Here is a 22032-nt window from a genome sequence, read left to right on the forward strand (position 1 = left end):
TGTTTTCAATTTCAATTATCAACAACCACTTCCTTGAGAAATATGAGCATACAAGTATTTAAAGACTTAATCTCTCATTGCATACATTGAACTAGCACCTAAATTAATTAACCCATTAATCCGGATACATTAAGCCCCATCCAAATAATTACGACTCTAGCTATTCCATTCCAAATACATGGAATTTATTAGAAGCCAAAACAAAACGTTAATGCATTGAACTTATTAATGCTTTTGATTCAAATGCCCCATAAACTTTAATGGCTCTTTATCTGCATCATTCTCCCTAGGTTGACAAAAATTTGTCCTCGGATTTATGCCTTTTTGGATTAAAATCATGATATTGATTGTTAGTCTTCAAACTGAAATCTCCCACTCCATAGAACTAAATATTTTGAATATTCTCCAATTGTGTAAATTCTCGACAGCCAATCTCTTAACCCAGATATTCTGAATTATAGATAATAGACAAAGACTTTGACCGAAAATGTGTATGCTTCTTTCCTATTTTTCAATGTGTCAGGTTTCTAATATTTTCTTGTTAGAGAAATTTTATTGAGACCCAACAATCCAAATAAGAACAAATATAAAATGAACAAAGCTATAAAAATAAAATATAAAAAAACAACACAGATTGAGGAGCAACCTCAACCCCCGGCTTAAACTGTTGAAATCCCTGTGAACTTGTACATAACTTTCATTTTACCTCATTATTTTTTTATTTAGAAAATTAAGGATACAATTTTCTTTTTTTAGCCAATCTCCTCCTTATCGTTAACTGTCCTAAAATGTCATCATTTTAAAATGACTCAGCCCCGCCCTCAGAAAGCTGTGCAAAACTTGAATACGTTCCAAGATATGGTAACCCCATATCTATGCATGATATTACTCGAATATACCAACAACAACAAAAATCATTGTTTTTCTCTCTATTTGATTTGTCAGAGCTGTGTGTGATCTAGGGTTTATAATCCAGCTGGGTAGTTTGGAGAGTGGGAAACAGTATTCTAAAAAACAAAGAATGTATTTTCTCTATTTATGTTATAATTCTTTTTTGTTGTGTATATGTTTGATCTTATTTTATTTTTCAGTTTTTAATTGTTTATAAGGTACAAATTGACCAATTTGCCCTCATGGTGCCCACATGGTATCTTTTAACGATAAAATAGAAATTTAGAAGTTTGGGGGAGATTGACTTCAAAAAAGAAGTTTGTATCTTGAATTTTCTAAAATAAAAAAAAACAATGCTTCAAATAAAAGTTATATTCAATAGTTTAGCCTTTTTTGGTTTTTGGCACCAAATAACCGATTTTTTTATATATTTAAAATCAGAAGATATCTTTCATTCAAAGCAAGAGTTAGTTATTACCGTTCCTATGTAGTTTATGTTTTCAATTTGCTTACGTGTTTGAGTATTGCTAATAAACTGCACTAAAATTGCTTTCATAATGGTAGATTCCTGTGGCAAGTCTGGGATTGAATTAATGTCATAAAAAAAAAATTAAAAAATATTGGGTTTTCAAATAGTATATAAATGTACAAAGTCCTATACCAAATGCTTGAATACCATTTCTTTGAGTTTTCATATTTAAAAGGCTTAGTTGTTACAGTGCACCTTGAAATATTGGTCAATTCTCACTTTATCCCCTGGAAGTTAAAGTGACCCACTTTGCCCCATTGACCAAGGTTTGATGTTCCACAATGCCCCCTACCGTCAATTCCATCCAAAATTTTGTTAAGTTTGATGACGTGGCAGGGGTGTTTTAATAATTTTGTGCACCTAAGTTTTTTATTCACAAATTTGAGTGGGTAATGTGGCAAAGTGGAGCCCACCTCCATCATGGATAAAAAAATTAATTACTTAAAAAAATTAAAATACAAACATAAAATTTAAAACTTTAAAAAATTGATCTCTCTCTCTCTCTCTTTCTCTCTCTCTCTCTCTTAGTTGTTTTGTTGTTTTGTTTTTAGGGATGGGAGGCATGAAACTTGAAAGTTGATTAATGGGTATGCAGGTTGAGATTCTGTGGGAGTGGGGTAGAAAACACAGAGGGAGGGTTGTTGTTTTGATTTTTGCCGAGGGTGGGTTTTTTTTTTTTTGGGTTGTTTTGATTTACATTGAGGGTGGGTTTTGGGTTCTGCCAAGGAGAATGGGTTACTAGGGGAGGGGGCAATGAGTTTTGAGTTATGCGCAGGTTGCGGGTGGGGTGATGGCTTTCCAAGTTACGCACAGGAGAAGGGTGGGTCACGGGTTGGGGGAGCTTTGGGTTTTGGTGAGTGGGGGTTACAAGGCGAGAGAAGGAAGAGGCGTCCCAATCTTCCCCACCCCCAGCAACATTAATGTTCCCCTCTCCCTTAACTCCTCTTCTCTACCCCTCTCTGCAAATCCAAAAGAAAAAAAAAAAGCCGGCATGCTTGGAACAAAATCTGATATATTTTCACTTGGGGTGCTGCTCCTGCAACTAATAACAGCCAGGCCACCAATGGGTTTGGCTCACCTTGTTGAGGAGACCATTGAGAATGCGATTCGAGGAGGAGGGATGGGTTGGGTTTTTTTCTTTTTTCTTTTTTTTCTAAAATCTATTTCATTTTCAATTTTATGTTTATATTTTAATTTGTTTAAGTAATTAAAAAACCTAGGTGCACAAAATTACTAAAATACCCCTACCACGTCATCAAACTTAAATGACTTTTGGATGGAGTTAACGGTAGGGGCAATGTGAAACATCAAACCTTGGTCAAGGGGGCAAAGTGGGTCACTTTAACTTTCAGGGGATAAAGTGAGAATTGACCAATGTTTCAAGGGGCACTGTAGCACTTAATCCTATTTAAAATAAGTTTACCCGCGCAGCTTTATGGGTTTTTATTTATTTATAATCTTTTTAAATAAATAGTATAGCCGTTCGGATATACTCCTTTTAAAGATAATATACTTAACGAGTATAGCCTAGTGCCGAATCGCTATGCGGGTCCTCTTGTATTTTTTATTTTTATATAAATAGTATAGCCATGCGGCCATACTCCTTTTACACATAATATGCTGATAGAGTATGGCCGCGCGGCTAAACTACCTTTTTTTAATTATAAAAATTACTATAGCTGCGTGACTATACAGTTTTTACATGTGGGCCCCGAACCGCTATGCGGGGCCTTTTTTATAGTATAGCCAACATGCTATACTTGAGATTTTTCTTTAAAAAAAAGTATAGCCGCACGGCGTTACTGGGGTCCTTTTTTTATTTTTTTAAAAAAATAAATAGTATAGCCGTACGGCTATACTCCTGCCGAATCACTAGGCGGGTTCTTTTTTATATATATATATATTTTATTTATATAAATAGTTCTACTCATGTTTGGTGAGAGATTAAAGAGGGAAAAAAGAAGAAGTTGAAAATGGACCATTAATGCTACTAAGAGGTAAAGCCACGTGAAGCCATGTGAGTTTGATTTCTGAGTCGCCTAAGGCAACTAAGAATAGCCATGCACCAAGAAAAAATAAATAATAATAATAATAATAATAATGTGCCAAGCATTATTCAAGCATATAGGTAGTGATGAGCTCTCACTTCCATCCATTTCATTTCATTACTTCAGTCTAGAAAATGCAAAATTGACATTTAACTACAATTATAAAGGACGAGAGACAAAGACTTTGACTCCAGCCATTGTAAGAACAACCACTGAGGTGAAAGATAACTTATTCAAGAGCACAAGGAACAGGCTTTTTGCATGCAATTTGTATATAAATTTCATTCAATTCGTTATCTTCTTTATTACAATTCTAACAATGGCAGCAAGCTCACTCAATAGTAAAAAAGACTTGGCCTGATTTTGAGGATAGGGAGATTTGAAGTAGCATTCAGGTGGAAATTTAGCTCTAAGGGGGAGATTGACTAAAAAAAAGTTTGTATCCTGAATTTTATCAAATAAAAAAACAATGGGCAAAATGAAAGTTATGTACAAGTTCAAAGGGAATTTCAACAATTTAGCCTCTTTTTTTTGGGGCCAAATAATTGATTTTTTTTTTTAATAAAAAAAAATGAAGAAATAGCTTTCATTCAACTACAAAGCAAGCAAGCTAATAAATAACTGATGAGGACTTTTGAAAGTTTGAGAATTCAAATGAGGCTTAAGGATCATATTGATTGATTGGAAAGTTTGAGAATTCAAATGAGGACTTTTGAAAAATTCAAGGATCATTCATGACAAAAACCCTTCTCAGTATCTTTTTATTCGGAGAGGCTGCATTTGTTGAAGCTTGTTACCTACGATCAAGGACGGATTCAGGAATTTTCCTTGCTGGGGTCAACGTTTAACATGGTAAAAAAAAATTGGGAGTTTCACTAAAACACCCAAAATGGGAGTTGAAATTATAAAAAAACCCAACACCCAAAACACTTTATAAACACACCCAAAACCCATCATTACACACACTCAAAATCCATTTATAAACACACCCAAAAAATATACAATTGTTGATTTTGGGGTTGATTTTGGGTGTGTTTCTATGTTTAAATAGTGCTTGGGTTTTTTTATAAATATATGTCTAGGATTGGGTTTATTTATAAATTTGTAAAAAAAATTTATACAAAAATAAACCCATAAAAATGAAACGATAATTTATAATTTATAATTAATAGAAAAAACCACACGACAATTGTCCACGATGAGTTTTCATATTCTGAAAACGTTCTATTATAGTTTCATTATCAATAAAAGCGAACACATCTTTCTCAATATGAACAAGTAAGGTATCAATCTATTAATCGAGAAAAGCTAATGAAAATTCATATAAAAAAACTAATTGAGCTTCTATGTTGTATCGTTTTCTTAAGAAATCTATTTCAGCCAAGACAAACCAAATAGCTGGGAATGCCTTAATTTCCCCGAGCCCAATACTACAAGATCTTAAATTTATATTTCCATCAATATTTAATCAATCAAATACAAAAATGAAGCATCAAATATCAGTTCCACCGAGTAGTAATCTTCACTTTTGTCAAATATCCGTACTTTTTCAAAGTTAAAATAAAAAGAAGCCGATTTTTTTCCCCTACAGACCAACCAATGGGTACTCAAAGTGAAGAATATTGAAGATAGAAGTGAAAATATCACCAAGCAGTTATCTTCGCTTCTGTCAAATACTTCAAGCTAAACTGAAATATCAGATCAGTGAGCAAATCACAAATAGTCGATGAGCATCAGATTGCGAGGTCGGCGCTGCACGCTAGGGAGAAGAGCGCTGCTCTTTGGGGACTTTCATCGAGCACTTTGCAGGGGTCAATTTTCTCCCCTCCAATGGCAGATCCCAGAGTTGCAGAGGTCATTTGACCACCTCCTTTGTGGATCCGTCCCTGCCTACGATATACCATGTGACATAGTGTCAAGCATTCAGGTGGGACACTTCTGAACCCTTATGTCAGGCAAATAGTAACCTCTCACTTTCCATAAATTTCATTTTAGTAATTCCAATATATTTTCCTCCCAAAAACATCAAAGTCGAGGAACCCTTGATCAAAGAAAAGTATATGAGCAAGTTGTGCATACTAAAAAACAAACAAAATCGAATTAGTTTTCTAGTCATGTGCATTGACTTGAATGGCTCCTTTAATAAGAAATCTTGTTCTTGACTCATGGGGTGTAATAATAGGAAGGAGAAAACGGCATTCAAGTATCAACCTCATTTCACTAAAGTTTAGCAAGAACATGCAAACTTTCCAATTTTAACATTACAGATAACAGACAGGCTGAAAATATATAGAGATAATTGTGTGCTTATTTCCTATATTTCAATGTGTCAGGGTTCTAATATTTTTTTTGTTAGAGAAATTTACAATCCAAATAAGAAAAAAATAAAAATATACAAAGCTTTAAAAAAAAAAAAAACACCACAGATAGAGGAACAACCTCAACCCCGGCTATTGAAATCCCACCTGAATTTGTACATAATTTTCATTTTGCTATATAATTATGTTATTTTAAAAATTAAGGATACAAACTTTCGTCATTTAGAGAAGCGGTTTGGTAGCCATCTACGATTGTCAGCACGTGAACGAGGGGGGATTCGGATTGAGGCAGGGGATGGAATCAATCTTATGCGGGGGTCGCGGTTCTCCTTGGTGGCAAGGGTTCTGACTTCTAAGGCTGTATTCTCGGATGGGTTTGTGGGGGTTTGTGAAAAATTATGGTATGGGGGCGATGGAGTTTCAATAAAAGAGATTGATGAACGGAAGTTTCTGATAAGATTTGCTAGTAGACGGGACATGCTTCGTGTTTTGGATATGGAGCCCTGGTCTTACAAGGAACATCTCGTACTCCTATCTGAAATCCAGCATGGGAAGGAGGTGCGGGAGGTGGAGGCATCCATGGCTTCCTTCTAGGTGCAGATGCATGGAGTTCCGCTGCTAAATATGACCACGGTGGTGGCCAGAAAAATAGGTTCGGTGTTGGGGCAAGTGCTGGAAGTTGACCATACAGAGGGGGAAGAATGTATAGGGCGGTTCTTACGCGTTCGTATTCGTTTGGATGTGCGGCAATCGCTTATGTGTGGTTCTTTTGTTGAGTTTCCTGAAGAGGGTGCCACTTGGGTGGATTTTCGTTATGAGTTTTTGCCAGAATATTGTTTTCTTTGGGGGTGTGCAGGGCATCCCGATCGGATTTGTGTTGAAAAGCAGCCTGCAGATAGTTCCCAAAATTTGCGGGATCGGATGATGGCTTTTGCGAGATTGGAGGCAAGTGAGGACTTGCGCGGACGAAGACCGGCAACATGGACGAAAGGAGTCGTCGATTCGATCCATGGGTCTCGAGGATAGTCTTGATGGGAATATGCGTCGCAAGTCTTATTTTACAGGGAATATGAGGGAAGGTTCGGGAAGCAAAGCCGATGTAGTGATTAGCGGATAAGACAAGGGCATACAGGAGGGGGAGGGGTTATCACGGAGGACTCTAATCTAGTGGGAGAATTCGTGCAACAAGGGAGGCAGAAGAACGGAATAGGCAGATACGGGAGGCGGCATGGGAGGCTGGAATTTTGGGGCCACATGGCAACATTGAGGTCTCGCCGCGAACTCAGTTGAGCCTCATCTTCCTCATGGAGGTGTTCAAACTTCTATCGATAGTGGGATCGCTATTGATTTGAATGCGGTGGCCGGGGTAGAGGAAAGGACCACAGTGCAAGGAACAATACGAGGCCTTAAGTAACCGGGCTGATGTCGGAGGGAATTTGGGGGTCAATCTGAGGCGCGACGTCTGGGTCGATCATTTTAATCTGGGGCCACTTATATTTGGGCAACTGTTAATTCTAACACAGGTGGTGTAGGCTCTAGGAGCAAAAGGGAGAGAGGAAAATGAGAATGACAGTATGGATAAAAGGAGGTGTCTTGGTATTCGGTTGGTGTCGCTTGTGGAGGATAGGCGTATGGGATCTCGAAGGGAGATAACTTTTGACGATACTCTAATTCAAGAAGCGGAGACCGGACTCGAGTCTCCGCGAGCATTATGAGGATCATAGTCCTGGGCTGTCGGGTATCGGGAGTGTTATGACAGTTTGAGTTTGAAGGAGCAAGTTAGGCTCCAAAGTCCGACATAGTGATCCTCCTAGAAACAAAAAATCTGAGTCAACGCTATGGGTATTTAAAACGTCAGTTAGGTATGCAATTTATGCATGCGGTTGAGCCTCGGGGCTTGAGTGGAGGATTGTGTTTATTCTGGAAGGAGATGTCACAGGTTGTATTACTCAAGTATGCTGATTTTTTTATTGAGGTTGTGATCAAGGATGAGGAGAATGGTGCCAAGTGGCGCTTCTTTGCAGTGTATGCAAGTACTGATGAGCGAGTACGGAGATCACAATGGCAAATGTTACAGGATAGGATGGCCCAGTGTCAGGAGGCTTGCCTACTTATGGGAGATTTCAATGATATTATGGACGTATCTGAGAAGCGTGGGGGTTTGCCACGAAGGAACGAAGCTTGTATGATTTTTCCATGTTTGCAGTGAATAGTCACCTGTTGGATTTGGGATATGTGGGCCATCCGTTTACTTGGAGGAACAGGCGGCAGGAGGGAGGCATAATGGAACGCTTGGATAGGGGTTTTGGGAATGATCAATGGGTTACACTGTATCCGGCTGCTCTGATACATCATGTGGTGGTGCAGCTCGACCATGTCTTGCTCTTACTACAAACCCAAGGTCCGGTAGGAAATGGCGTAAAAGATTTATTTTGATCCTCATTGGGGATTGGAGGGGTGCGAAAAGTGGTAGAAGAGAGATGATGCGAGCAGTTTCGGGGTCAAGGGGCTATAGATTTGGAAATTATCTTTGGGTTAGGAAGGGGATTTTGGATTGGAGAAGAAGTGAATGGAGAAGTTCCAAGGCTACTATTGCTCTCTTACAGCAACAACTCAAAGCTACTTATCTGGCTCCTGACTTTGATCGTGATGAGGTCTTGCAGTTGGAGAGTAGCCTTAAAGAGGCGTTCCGGGAGGAAGAGGTATATTGGAAGCTGAAATCTCGAGTCCAATGGCTTAATGAAGGAGAAAAGAACACAAATTTTTTTCATTCTAAGACGCTTGCTCGTCGTCGTGCAAATAGGATGGTGGGTTTAGAAGATTCTGCAGGACGGTGGTGTACGGATGATAGTGAAGTTAAACCACTAATCCTTTCCTATTTTCAGGAGATTTTTACCACGTGTTCCCCTTCGAATATAGAGTACATTACTGATTGTGTTCAGCCACGGGTGACCATGCGTGAGAATGCGTGCTTGACACGGCAAATCTCATCTGAAGAGATTTGGCTAGTGATGAAATCCTTGAACCCTACAAAATCTGGGTCGGATGGATTTACGGGGAAATTCTTCCAACAGTATTGGGATGTGGTTTGTAACACCCCGACCCCAAATTTATCCCATGTTTAATTAATTTAAGTGGAATTGAGAAATTACCCGTGGGATAGGGGTATTTTAGTCATTTTCTTACCCGGAAGGAATTTGGGAATTCCGGTTGTACCGTTGCGTAGAGCACGGTGAGATGAGTCCGTAGACACGTAGTGGGCTCGAATCGGAGTCGTAACGAGAGAGATATGGTCAAATGAAGCTCAGTGGCATAATCGTAAATATTTTGAAGTGGGTTTTTGGTTAAAAGACGGAATTGCCCCCGTCACTCTCTCTCTCTCTCTCTCTCTCTCGCGTGCTCCTTCTCTCTCCTCCCGCGCAGCTCCCGAGCACCGCTCACCGACGCCATTTTTGGGTCCGCCACCACGGTGCATCACCGGCCACTGGCCGGTCGGGTTCGAACGCCGTCACCCGGCAACCTTTCCGACCATCCCGGCGGCAATGGCGGAATCCGCCGGAAAAAGCTCGGAATCGCGCGGTTTTGTGAAACTTCACGGCTCGATCTCCCTCCTCCGGCCACCGTTTCTGGTGATTGAGGTATGGATTCCTACCTATTTTTCATGATCTAGCTGATGGTTGGGTAGGATTGCATCAATTTTGAGTGCAGATCATCCGATTTTCGAGTTAGGTTTCAGCCGATTTTGCGATCGCGATTCCGGCCACCTCCGGTCAATTTTGGGGTATGTCCAAGAACAAAAGTGACTCCAAATTAGGTGTATTACCTAGGGTAGGAGTCTTGGCTCACGATTTGGAAGTTTTCCGGCGATGCGATATCGCTTTAGACACACACGCTGCCGGCGCGTGTGGCGGCGCGCGTAGCTGAGGGCATTTTTGTCCCACTGTGATCCTCTCGATGTCACGAGCACGTAGGTATGCTCGGATCTCATTTTGGATACCGTTAGAGTTCCGAACGGATATCGCATATCGCGTATTTTCCGGGTTCGCTAGGTTTGGACCGTTGGATGGTCCTGAAGTTATAATATGTTGATCTAGGTCTTACCAGGATCGTGTAGGATTCGACGGATCGAAAAATGGAGTCCCGGATACTCCGGAAATGCCAACCCTAGGGTTAGGGTTTTAGTAACCGTCCGATCGTGCGATCGTGAGCGATCCGACCGTCCGATCTGGACCAAACTTGCAGGACGTGTGTCCTAGACCTTGTAGAACCTATAGGAACTGTCAGATCGGAATTTGGAGGTTGTGGGCCCCGCAGGCCCGTTTGACCTTAGGTTGACCGTGAGACTTCCGAGAGAGTCTTACCTTTCTTTGAGGGTTAGAATGACCTTAGTGATAGGTCTTGAGCGTTGTCGAAGTAAATGGACATTGTGGATTTAGGATATAATTGAATAATTTAAATGGGGGAGTTTATGGAATGCTTTATTTGTTGAGGTTTATATAAGATTAGAAATTATATTTTATAAAATTAATTGTGTGGATGTATAAAGGTAAATAAAGCGATTGAATGTTAGCTTACAGTGCTATACGCACTACCCCACGTACCCCCATAATGTGATTGTGTGAGGGTGGTGAGAATGTAGCGAGCCGGTGTGAGGTCGCACGCGTCTTTGGATTAGCCGGCGTGTTGCGGACCCCATACGTGGCGGGTGCGTCCGGCGTATGAGGAGATATGATTGTGTGAGGGTGGTGAGAATGTAGCGAGCCCGGTGGTGAGTCGCATGCGTCTTTGGATTAGCGGCGTGTTGCAGACCCCATACGTGGCGGGTGCGTCCCGGCGTATGAGGAGATGTGATTGTGTGAGGGCTGGTGAGAATGTAGCGTGCCTGGTGAGGTCTGCAGCGTCTTTGGATTAGCGGCGTGTTGCGGACCCCATCACGTGGCGGGTGCGTCCGGCGTATGGACGGGAGATGTGATTGTGTGAGGGTGGTGAGAATGTAGCGAGCCCGGTGGTGAGTCGCACGTGTCTTTGGATTAGCCGGCGTGTTGGCGGACCCACGTGGCGGGTGCGTCGGCGTATGAGGAGATGTGATTGTGTGAGGGTGGTGAGAATGTAGCGAGCCCGGTGGTGAGTCGCACGCGTCTTTGGATTAGCGGCGTGTTGAGACCCATACGTGGCGGGTGCGTCCCGGCGTATGAGGAGATGTGATTGTGTGAGGGTGGTGAGAATGTAGCGAGCCCGGTGGTGAGTCGCCGCGCGTCTTTGGATTAGCCGGCGTGTTGATGACCCCATCGTGGGGTGCGTCCCGGCGTATGAGGAGATGTGATTGTGTGAGGGTGGTGAGAATGTAGTCGGCCCGGTGGTGAGGTCGCACGTGTCTTTGGATTAGCCGGCGTGTTGGCGGACCCACGTGGCGGGTGCGTCCGGCGTATGAGGAGATGTGATTGTGTGAGGTGGTGAGAATGTAGCGAGCCCGGTGGTGGTCGCACGCGTCTTTGGATTAGCCGGCGTGTTGGCAGACCCCATACGTGGCGGGTGCGTCCGACGTATGAGGAGATGTGATTGTGTGAGGGCTGGTGAGAATGTAGCAGCCCGGTGGTGAGGTCGCACGCGTCTTTGGATTAGCCGCGTGTTGAGGCCTCATACGAGGCCGGGTGCGTCCCGTCGTATGAAGGGTGATATTGTGATTGTGTTTGGTGTGTTGTGATGGATAAATATTAGAATGTATGTATTTGTATGGCTGTAATGGTTTATTTGATATTAGGAGCCAGGATAGATAGATACGAAAGAGCTACGTGTGGCTTGATCCTCGATGAGAAGGGCGAGGCAGCTGAAGTTACTAGGTGCAGCCACAGATTAGACCCCACTTAGGTGGTCTTATTGAGATTGGTTCGGACCTGGTTGTTGGTCCTGAAACTTGGTTGAATTGAGATTGATCCTGGAGACTGAGTGAGTGAAGGTGTGCATAAATAGATTTTGAATTTGTTATATGCATGTTTGATGTATTAAGTTATTTTAAAAACTCTGTGGGCAGTTTTGCTAGAATCATTTGAAGGCCGGAGGCCATTTGTGTAAATTGCATGAGATTATATTGTGCATGCTACCAGTTGGGTGATAAATGTGTTTTATGCAGGTGGGAATTTTGGGAAATGTTCAATTCTGGGGAGACTCGCGAAATTTGTGAAAGTCTCGTGCCCTTAATCCTCTTTGGTAAAGCGAGGCGTAGATTTAGGGAGTGAACCCGCGTGGGTATGATGCCGGGTCTCCGAGGTTAAATCTCGGGTTACGGGAAATTCGGGGACGGGTCTGTCATGGTTGGTGAGGATATCAGTGGAATGGTCAAGAGTTTTTTTCACTCCGGGAAGCTTCATAGAACTCTTAATCATACTCATCTCGTCTTGATGCCGAAGATTGCTACTCCAAGGAAGATGACACAGTGGAGACCAATTGCTTTATGCAATTTGGTGTATAAAATTATATCCAAGATTTTAACTGCTAGGCTCAAAGTTTTGCTACCTGAGATCATCAGTCTCAATCAATCTGCCTTTATTGAAGACCGCTTAATTACAGATAATATTTTAATTGTTCACGAGATACTTCATTCGCTTAGGAAGGAGGTGAACTGGGGAGATCCAGTTTGGCTCTGAAACTAGATATGGCAAAAGCTTATGACCGGGTTGAATGGCCATTTGTGGAGCATATGATGAGAAGGTTGGGAATTGATTCTGTCTTTCGGAGTTGGGTCATGGAGTGCGTGTCTACTATAACATATAGTGTGATTGTTAATGGTGAGGCTACAGGACATATTTTACCTTCCCGGGGTCTCCGTCAGGGTGATCCCTTGTCTTCTTTCTTATTCTTATTATGTGCCGAGGGCTTGTCAGCTATGATTAAGAAGCAGGAAGAGCGGGGTGCCTTGCAGGGCTTCCGATTTCATCCTCAAGGAGGTAGTATTTCACACTTGTTCTTCGCCGATGATTCGGTTATATTTTGCAAAGCTAATGAACGTGAGGCTAGGTGCTTGAAAAATATTCTAGTTGACTATGAGAAGGGGTCAGGTCAGTGTATCAATTTTGATAAAAGTTCCCTCTTGTTTGGGAAAAAATGCCCAGCTCGTGTCCGGAAGCAAGTGGGAGAAATATTACAGGTACAACAAAAGGATGGGTTCAGACGATATTTGGGCCTCTCTGCAGATTTTGGTGCGTCAAAACAGCAGGTCTTTGAGGAGGTACGCAACAAAATTAATGCCAAGCTTATGGGGTGGTCTGAACAATATTTATCGCAAGCTGGGAAGGAAGTGCTAATCAAAGCCGTGGCCATGGCTATGCCGAATTATGCTATGTCATGTTTTCAGTTACCCATTAATTTATGCAAGGAGATAGAGAGGGAGATCATTCGGTATTGGTGGAAGAGGCACAAGGAGCATAAGGGTATCCACTGGGTTGGTTGGCAATGTCTCAGTATGTTGAAAGAAGCTGGGGGTATGGGCTTTCAGGACCTTAGATGCTTCAACCTAGCCATGCTTGCAAAAATTGGTTGGCGAATTATCAAACACCCTGACTCACTGCTGGCCACTACTTATCGGGACAAGTATTTTAGATCCTCAGATTTCATGAGCGCTGGTGGTGGTCGTGGGACGTCGTTGGGGTGGAAGGGTATTTTGCAAGGACGGAAAATATTGGAGGCACGCATGAGATGGCGTATAGGCAATGGACATCAAGTTCGTACCTGTATAGATAAATGGGTACCCTCCCCTTCTTCCTTTAAGATTTATTCTAGACACCCAGAAATACCTGTTTTGGTGCAGGGACTTATTGACGATCAAACGAAGATGTGGAATCGAGATCTTATTTTGCCGTGTTTCAATAGTGTGGAAGCCCAGACCATATTATCATTACCTCTTAGCAGATGGGGCTGTGATGACAGACTAGTGTGGCATTTTACTACGCATGGTGGATACTCAGTTCGTACCGGCTATGAACTTGCTCTAACCTTACGGAAAAGTGGTGAGTTGGGGGGGAAAGCGGAAGAGGAGTGCAGCTATGGAAATGATCGGAAGAAATTTTGGAAGAGCATTTGGAGATTGCAAGTACCGCCTAAACTTCGAGCATTTGTTTGGAGGAGCTGTCGAAATGCTTTAGCAGTAAAAGGAAACTTGCGGCGTCGATCGGTTGATGTTGATAATACCTGCGTCCTTTGTGGCTGTGAATGAGCTTTTTAATACCTGCGCAAACAGGGTTAAAACTCCTACAAAACTTACAAGAATGACAAGGTTATTGTAGTATAAATGATTCTCGCAAGGTTGTTCTCCGCAGGGATTATTAAATAACTCGTAGCAACCAAATTCTAATTAATTATTGCAAAAGAGAAAGTTGAGATGTTTGATTTGAAGACCTTAAATTAAAAGGAATTTAACTAATAAAAATAAGGCAATATGCAAAATTAAAGCTAAGAGCAAGAGAAACAGTTGTGTTTTTAGAAATCAAATTAAGAAAGCACTAGGGATCCGCCGTCACCTTAACAATTCTATATAGTTCCCCCAATTACTTATGACCTATACATGCATATTTCGAAGGTTAGGTATTCCTAATATATGCCTACTTGGACCCCCAACATAGAGCGTATATCACACATGCAATCCGTCTGTGGTATTCGGATCAAATCTAAACATACATGACTCATTAAGTTCTATGAAACCTTTTGAAAAACCATGCAACCCTTAAGACGTGGTATTCATCCTAAGTGAACTTGCACATATTAATCACAAGAAGCCTTCGTCAATTTCAGGGACCGACCTCCGACCAAAACTGCATCAAATTACTTTTCTAAACATCCTAATGGTGATCAAGCATCAAGACACTTAGATAGTTTAACCCAGTGATGAATAATTCGAAAACCTGCATGCATATAATCATAAGCAAATTGGACAGAAACTACATATTCTTGCTAAGGCTCGTGGCCTCACCCTAGCAAAAGAGAGTTAGTTACGCATGTTGACAATAAAAATAATCAAGTTCTTCATTAAAATAATAAAGATCGAAAACACCTTGAAGTATAAGTTCTTCCAAAATCCTAGCAAAAGTCGCGTTCAAAAGCCAAAAGAGAAGTCAAAAGGGCGTCCACTAAATTGCTGTGAAAAGGAGCTTAAATACCTCCTAAAACCTAGCTGCCCAATCCCCACAAGGAAACTAGGTTAAAATAAGATAATACTAGGATATAAAATCCAAATTGGATTAGGAGAATCTGCCCAAATCTGCCCAGCCACGTTTTGGTCTCAAATCTCCTCCAAATTTGGCCCAAGATAGCTCGTTTTAAAGATAAAAATGTTCTGAACACTTCTTCAGAAGGCCACGAACCCATCTGAGGTCATCTTGGGCTCCAAAACACAATAAAAGCCCAAATCGTCACTATTCCAGCAGCACTGCTCCTTTATTTTATCGCCAGAAAATAACCGCTTGGTAGAAAAGTCTTAAATTTTGATACGATCAAGCCAAGTGACTCACGAACGTCCTCCAACTGGAAATACTCCAAAATTCATCCATTTGATTATGTTTTGCTCCAGAGGGAGTCGAGAGTCCTATATTAGAAATATAATTCAAAGTATCAAAATTCTTCCAAAATATTAACCAAAATATATTAAGAATGAGGTTAAATATATAATATAAAATATGCGCATCAGTGAGCATGCTAGAGTTTTTTGGTTTGGAAGTTCCATACAGCTGGATGCTTCACAGTTGATTGGGGAGGTGAGTGCTGGGACAACTTATTACAGAAGTATGAGAAGCATCAGAACTCTCAAGAAATTTTACAGGTGGTGGTTTTTGGGTTATGGAGGCTGTGGAAAACAAGAAATAGTGTAGTGTTTGAAGGTTCTGTCATGGACCCTACAACGATGGTGGGATGTCTCCATGCGCACAAGAGTATCGGGCTGCCCGGATGGCTGCCAAGCCATTGATTAACGAGTTACCTCATCTGCCAGATCATGTTCAACAGGTGCCTACTGCGTGGACTAAGCCGCCACATGGTTGGGTTAAGGCTAATTGTGACGGAGCTTGGCTACAGCAGACGCAAAAGGGAGGGGCTGGTTGGGTTATTAGAGATTCTGATGGGTGGCTGGTGCAGACAGGGGGTGTAGGGGGATTATGGGGTAGTATGGCCTTGATGATGGAGGCGGAGGAGATAAGAGAAGCCTTGCTGGCTTGCATTAGGGGTCGACTGGTGTATGTGGAGATTGAATCTGACTCGATGCAATTGATCCAGATGCTTAGAGGGAGCGTCAAGTCGATGTTGCGGTGGAGGCTATGGTGTTTGATATTAAGGTGCTTGCTGGCAGGCTCCAACAGGTTGTTTTTTTAGCTACTCCCCGTCAGTGTAATAAGGCAGCGCACGAGGTTGCGGCCTTTGTGTCTAGAGTAGGTGGTAACCACATTTGGGACCGAGTGTGGCCCGAGTGGATCTTTGATATTTTAGCTAGTGATGTAAACTTAGCTATTCGTCTCTAATAAAACTTTCTTCGTTGGCAAAAAAATAAAAATAAAAAAAAAAATTGAAAAATAGTTGGAATGTAAGGAAATTTAGCACTAGAGGGTAGATTAACTTTAAAAAAATGTTAGTATCCTGAATTTTCTCAACTGAAAAAATATTGGGCAAAATAAAAGTTATGTACAAGTTCAAGGGGAATAATTGATTTTTTTTTTAAAAAAAAAAAAAAACAAATATGAAGAAATAGCTTTCATTCAACTACAAAGCAAGCAAACAAATAAATTACCAATGTATTTTGTGTTGATAAATTAAAAAAATTAAGTTGACTATTAATTTGAGGTGTAAAAATCAGTTCTTACACAACTTAATCAAGAGCACAAGCAACAGGCTCTCATACCTGTTGATTTTGGCACAAGGAATAATCAAGGACTTCACATAGCCTTTTATTGAACATCAATGGCGGGAATCAATGGGAATTGGGGATGAAATGGGGATAAATTAAAAAATTCAGTTGACAATTAATTATCAGTAGTGGCATCGAAGGAGCACAATTATCAAATGAATTTATCCAATATACGACAAAACAAACCATCAATGACGCTCTCACTTCCATCCATTTTATTTCATTAATTCAGTCCAGCAAATGCAAAATTGACATTTAACAATAACTATAAAGAATGAGAGATAAAGACTTTGACTCCAGCCATTCTAAGAACAACTGCTGAGGTGAAAGATAACTTATTCAAGAGCACAAGGAACAGGCTTTTTGCACGCAATTTTTATCTAAATTTCATTTAATTTGTTAGCTTCTTTATTAACAATAGCAGCAAGCTCACTGAATAGTAAAAAATACTTGGCCTGATTTTGAGGATAGGGAGATTTGAAGTAAACAAATAAATCTTTGTCGAGCATTTAGGTGGGTGGGACACATCTAAACCCCTATGTCATGCATATGGTTATCTCTCACCTCCATCAATTTCATTTCATTATTTCATCCAGAAAATACAAAATTGGCATTTAAATTTAAAGAATGAAAGACAGAGACTTTTTCTCAAAAGAAAATTGATTATAGATGAGATCCGAAAGACTTTTCAATGCTCAATTGAACCCCAAAGACTAACCCATACTATATATAAGTAGTAAGGCACGGCCATACAATATACATATACCGCATGAACAATGACCATGACATCTTTAACTTCCGCTAAACTATGCTTCCTGCCTTATTGCCTTGTCATCTTGTTGTATGTTTCATCACCAAATTGGGTTGCTTTTCCTTCTGCTACTTCTACTTCTCATACTGAAGCAAAGGCTCTTCTCAAATGGAAAGCCAGCTTATTTCCAAATAAAGCCCTCAATGATCTCACCTGGTACCCTCCCACTCATAATATTAATGCCACAAATTCTTCCAGTAGCAATCCAAAACCAAGAACAAGCCCATGCACTTGGACTGGTGTTTCATGCAACTCAGCAGGAAGTGTCAGAACGATAAACCTTTCCACTTGTGGTATTCAAGGTACGCTACATGAGTTTTCATTCTTGTCCTTCCCTAGTCTTGAATATCTTGACCTCAGCTTGAACAAACTCTTTGATGCCATCCCACCTCAAATCAGCTACCTCTCCAAACTCCACCATCTCGATCTCTCCCAGAATCAGTTCTCTAGGAGAATTCCACCAGAAATCGGTCTCCTAAGAAATCTTAGGTTTCTTAGTCTCTATGAAAATAAATTTTTTGGGAATATTCCCAATGAGATAGGCAACCTGAAATCTCTTGAATATCTAGCGATGTCCTACAACAATTTAAGTGGTCTCATCCCTCCAGATATTGGTAACTTAACAAAGCTAAACACTTTGTACTTGTATTCCAATCAACTTTCTGGTTTGATTCCCAAGGAGATAGGGAACTTGAAATCTCTTCTAGATCTAGAGTTGTCCTCCAACAATTTAAGTGGTCTCATCCCTCTAGATATTGGTAACTTAATAAAGCTAAACACTTTGTACTTGCATTCCAATCAACTTTCTGGTTTGATTCCTAAGGAGATAGGGAACTTGAAATCTCTTCTAGATCTAGAGTTGTCCTCCAACAATTTAAGTGGTCTCATCCCTCAAGATATTGGTAATTTAACAAAGCTAAACACTTTGTACTTGTATTCCAATCAACTTTCTGGTTTGATTCCCAAGGAGATAGGGAACTTGAAATCTCTTCTAGATCTAGAGTTGTCCTCCAACAATTTAAGTGGTCTCATCCCTCCAGATATTGGTAACTTAATAAAGCTAAACACTTTGTACTTGCATTCCAATCAACTTTCTGGTTTGATTCCTAAGGAGATAGGGAACTTGAAATCTCTTCTAGATCTAGAGTTGTCCTCCAACAATTTAAGTGGTCTCATCCCTCCAGATATTGGTAATTTAACAAAGCTAAACACTTTGTACTTGTATTCCAATCAACTTTCTGGTTTGATTCCAAAGGAGATAGGGAACTTGAAATCTCTTCTAGATCTAGAGTTGTCCTCCAACAATTTAAGTGGTCTCATCCCTCCAGATATTGGTAACTTAATAAAGCTAAACACTTTGTACTTGCATTCCAATCAACTTTCTGGTTTGATTCCTAAGGAGATAGGGAACTTGAAATCTCTTCTAGATCTAGAGTTGTCCTCCAACAATTTAAGTGGTCTCATCCCTCCAGATATTGGTAATTTAACAAAGCTAAACACTTTGTACTTGTATTCCAATCAACTTTCTGGTTTGATTCCTAAGGAGATAGGGAACTTGAAATCTCTTCTAGATCTAGAGTTGTCCTCCAACAATTTAAGTGGTCTCATCCCTCAAGATATTGGTAATTTAACAAAGCTAAACACTTTGTACTTGTATTCCAATCAACTTTCTGGTTTGATTCCCAAGGAGATAGGGAACTTGAAATCTCTTCTAGATCTAGAGTTGTCCTCTAACAATTTAAGTGGTCTCATCCCTCCAGATATTGGTAATTTAACAAAGCTAAACACTTTGTACTTGTATTCCAATCAACTTTCTGGTTTGATTCCCAAGGAGATAGGGAACTTGAAATCTCTTCTAGATCTAGAGTTGTCCTCCAACAATTTAAGTGGTCTCATCCCTCCAGATATTGGTAACTTAATAAAGCTAAACACTTTGTACTTGCATTCCAATCAACTTTCTGGTTTGATTCCTAAGGAGATAGGGAACTTGAAATCTCTTCTAGATCTAGAGTTGTCCTCCAACAATTTAAGTGGTCTCATCCCTCCAGATATTGGTAACTTAATAAACCTAAATACGTTGTACTTTCGTTCCAATCAACTTTCTGGTTTGATTCCCAAGGAGATAGGGAACTTGAAATCTCTTTTAGATCTAGAGTTGTCTTACAACAATTTAAGTGGTCTCATCCCACCTGAGATTGGCAACGCAACCCAAATTCATGTGCTGGACCTTTCTTCAAATCATTTAGTTGGGTTGATCTCAAAAGAATTTGGGAAGTTGTCTTCGTTGGTGAAGTTGATGTTGAATGGAAATCAACTTTCGGGTTGTATACCATCGGAATTCAGATCATTCAATGATCTTGAATATCTTGACTTGTCAACAAACAAATTGAATGAGTCAATTCCAAGCATTCTAGGTGACTTGCTCAGATTGCACTACTTGAATTTGAGCAACAACAAGTTGGCTCAAACAATTCCATTTAAGTTGGGGAAGTTATTTCAATTGAATGACCTGGATTTAAGTCATAACTCACTTGAAGGTAAGATACCATCAGAAATGGGCAGTATGCAGAGTTTGGTGACACTTGATCTTTCCCACAACAATCTTTCGGGTTCCATACGATCAAGTTTTGAAGAGATGCGCGGCTTGTCGTACGTTGACATATCCTACAATCACTTGGAAGGTCCCCTTCCCAACATTAGTGCATTTCGAGAAGCTGCAGCAGAAGTATTGAAAGGGAACAAAGGATTGTGTGGCAACGTTGGAGCTCTGTTGCCACCCTGCAATGCACATGGCTCAAAAAAGGACCACAAGGTCATATTCTCTGTTCTAACAGTATTTGTACTTATATATGCTCTCTTTATAATTGTCTTTGTAATAGTTCAAAGAAAGAAGAAGCATCAAGATACTAAACAAAACCACATGAATGGAGAAATTTCCTTTTCGGTTTTAAATTTTGATGGAAAATCAATGTATGATGAAATCATAAGGGCAACAGAAGATTTTGATTCCACATATTGCATTGGGAAAGGAGGACATGGAAGCGTCTACAGAGTGAATTTGTCATCTGGAGATGTAATGGCCGTGAAGAAACTCCATCTACCATGGAATGGCGAGACAGAATTTCAGGAGGAGTTCTTGAATGAAGTAAGGGCACTCAGTGAGATAAGACATCGGAATATTGTGAAGCTCTATGGTTTCTGCGCACATAAACGACACTCGTTTTTGGTGTATGAGTATCTTGAAAGAGGTTGCTTGGCCACAATGTTGAGCAAAGATGAAGAAGCTAAAGAGTTGGGGTGGAGTAAAAGGGTGAATATTGTTAAAGGCTTAGCTCATGCCTTGTCTTACATGCACCACGATTGCTTAGCACCGATTGTACATCGTGACATCTCAAGCAAGAACATTTTGTTGGATTCTGAATATGAGGCCTACGTTTCAGACTTTGGCATTGCGAAGTTTTTAAATCCAGACTCAACTAATTGGACTGCCGCTGCAGGCACATATGGCTACATAGCCCTAGGTAATATTGCAATTCCATGTTCTCTATATATATATATATATATTTTGGTTTTAGACCAATGCTTCATTTTCATCATTAAGAGTGGTTAACATAAACACATTTTCACTTCTTTGATTTAGAAAATATGACTATAAACTAATAATTCGATTTATGCATGATACAATTTCATTGAAATTCCATTGAATAGTTACGTCTATAAACTAATAATGCCACTTCTCTGCGGTTTTCTCTGAGCAGAGCTATGCGTACACAATGGAAGTGAATGAGAACTGCGATGTTTATAGCTTTGGTGTGGTCACATTGGAAATAATTATAGGAAAGCATCCTGGAGATCTTTTCTCATCTTTCTCATCAGCTTCTTCATCCTCCTCCTCCTCATCATCATCTACATTACCAGCCCACCAAATACCAATTGTGGATGTTTTGGACCAACGCATTTCCCCTCCTACGCATCAAGTTGCAAGCGAAGTGGTCTCTCTTGTGAAGATAGCATTTTCATGCTTGAATTCCAGCCCGAAATCTCGTCCAACAATGAAACAAGTTTCGCATTTCCTCTCAACTCAAATGCTGCATTTGTCGAAGCCGGTACATATGATGACATGTGGTGAATTGCTTGCTCTTGATCCTTTGGCTACCTGATCAGAATGTGTTTTTTCAGAAGAAAGATTCTCCATAGATGTTTCCTTCTTGTAATTTATTTCATGCACATGTGCGCTATGGTATGACTTTATCTAGGATGCTTTACAGTTTGTTTATCCTTAACATTAAATACGTATTGGAGAATTTTCCTTACAGCTTGTTTATCCTTGCGAGGTAAAACAAAATGAAATAAAACAAGGGTTTTGTCGAGTAATTTTATATACTCTGTGTAAACCGTTCCAAAATCAACAATAAACAATTAAACTATGAAAATTAAAGAGAGCTTCACTATTATACCCAAAATAGGGGCTGAAATTATAAATAAATAAAAAACCCACATGGAATGCACTTAAGAAACACACCCAAAACCAATTTACTACATAGGAAATTGGT

The 22032-nt window shown here is 40.4% G+C and overlaps 2 protein-coding genes across 2 annotated transcripts; both read left to right on the forward strand.

Moving 5' to 3' along the window:
* The first annotated feature begins 7716 nt into the window (after positions 1 to 7716).
* Positions 7717 to 13995, forward strand: LOC103335848 (uncharacterized). The gene is made up of 4 exons (XM_089055145.1): positions 7717 to 7969; positions 8154 to 8488; positions 8672 to 8872; positions 12394 to 13995. The coding sequence occupies exons 1-4, from the start codon at positions 7717 to 7719 to the stop codon at positions 13993 to 13995; spliced, it is 2391 nt and encodes a 796-aa protein (XP_088911271.1).
* A 3450-nt stretch (positions 13996 to 17445) lies between these two features.
* On the forward strand, positions 17446 to 21853 carry LOC103322578 (uncharacterized). Its single transcript, XM_089055516.1, has 2 exons — positions 17446 to 21008; positions 21238 to 21853. The coding sequence occupies exons 1-2, from the start codon at positions 17451 to 17453 to the stop codon at positions 21637 to 21639; spliced, it is 3960 nt and encodes a 1319-aa protein (XP_088911642.1). The 5' UTR covers positions 17446 to 17450; the 3' UTR covers positions 21640 to 21853.
* Positions 21854 to 22032: the final 179 nt, after the last annotated feature.

This window comes from Prunus mume, linkage group LG6 (assembly GCF_029339155.1).
Source record: "Prunus mume cultivar Tortuosa linkage group LG6, ASM2933915v1, whole genome shotgun sequence".
NCBI classification, from domain to species: domain Eukaryota; kingdom Viridiplantae; phylum Streptophyta; class Magnoliopsida; order Rosales; family Rosaceae; genus Prunus; species Prunus mume.

Excerpts from the sequence above, each read along its gene's own strand:
- LOC103335848 (XM_089055145.1), top strand. The coding sequence starts at position 7,717 with ATGTCACAGGTTGTATTACTCAAGTATGCTGATTTTTTTATTGAGGTT. Across the intron at positions 7,970-8,153 it reads GCCACGAAGGAACGAAGCTT|CTCGACCATGTCTTGCTCTT; the intron begins GTATGATTTTTC and ends GTGGTGGTGCAG. Across the intron at positions 8,873-12,393 it reads TCCAACAGTATTGGGATGTG|GAAGGAGGTGAACTGGGGAG; the intron begins GTTTGTAACACC and ends TCATTCGCTTAG.
- LOC103322578 (XM_089055516.1), top strand. The coding sequence starts at position 17,451 with ATGACATCTTTAACTTCCGCTAAACTATGCTTCCTGCCTTATTGCCTT. Across the intron at positions 21,009-21,237 it reads ACATAGCCCTAGGTAATATT|AGCTATGCGTACACAATGGA; the intron begins GCAATTCCATGT and ends TTCTCTGAGCAG.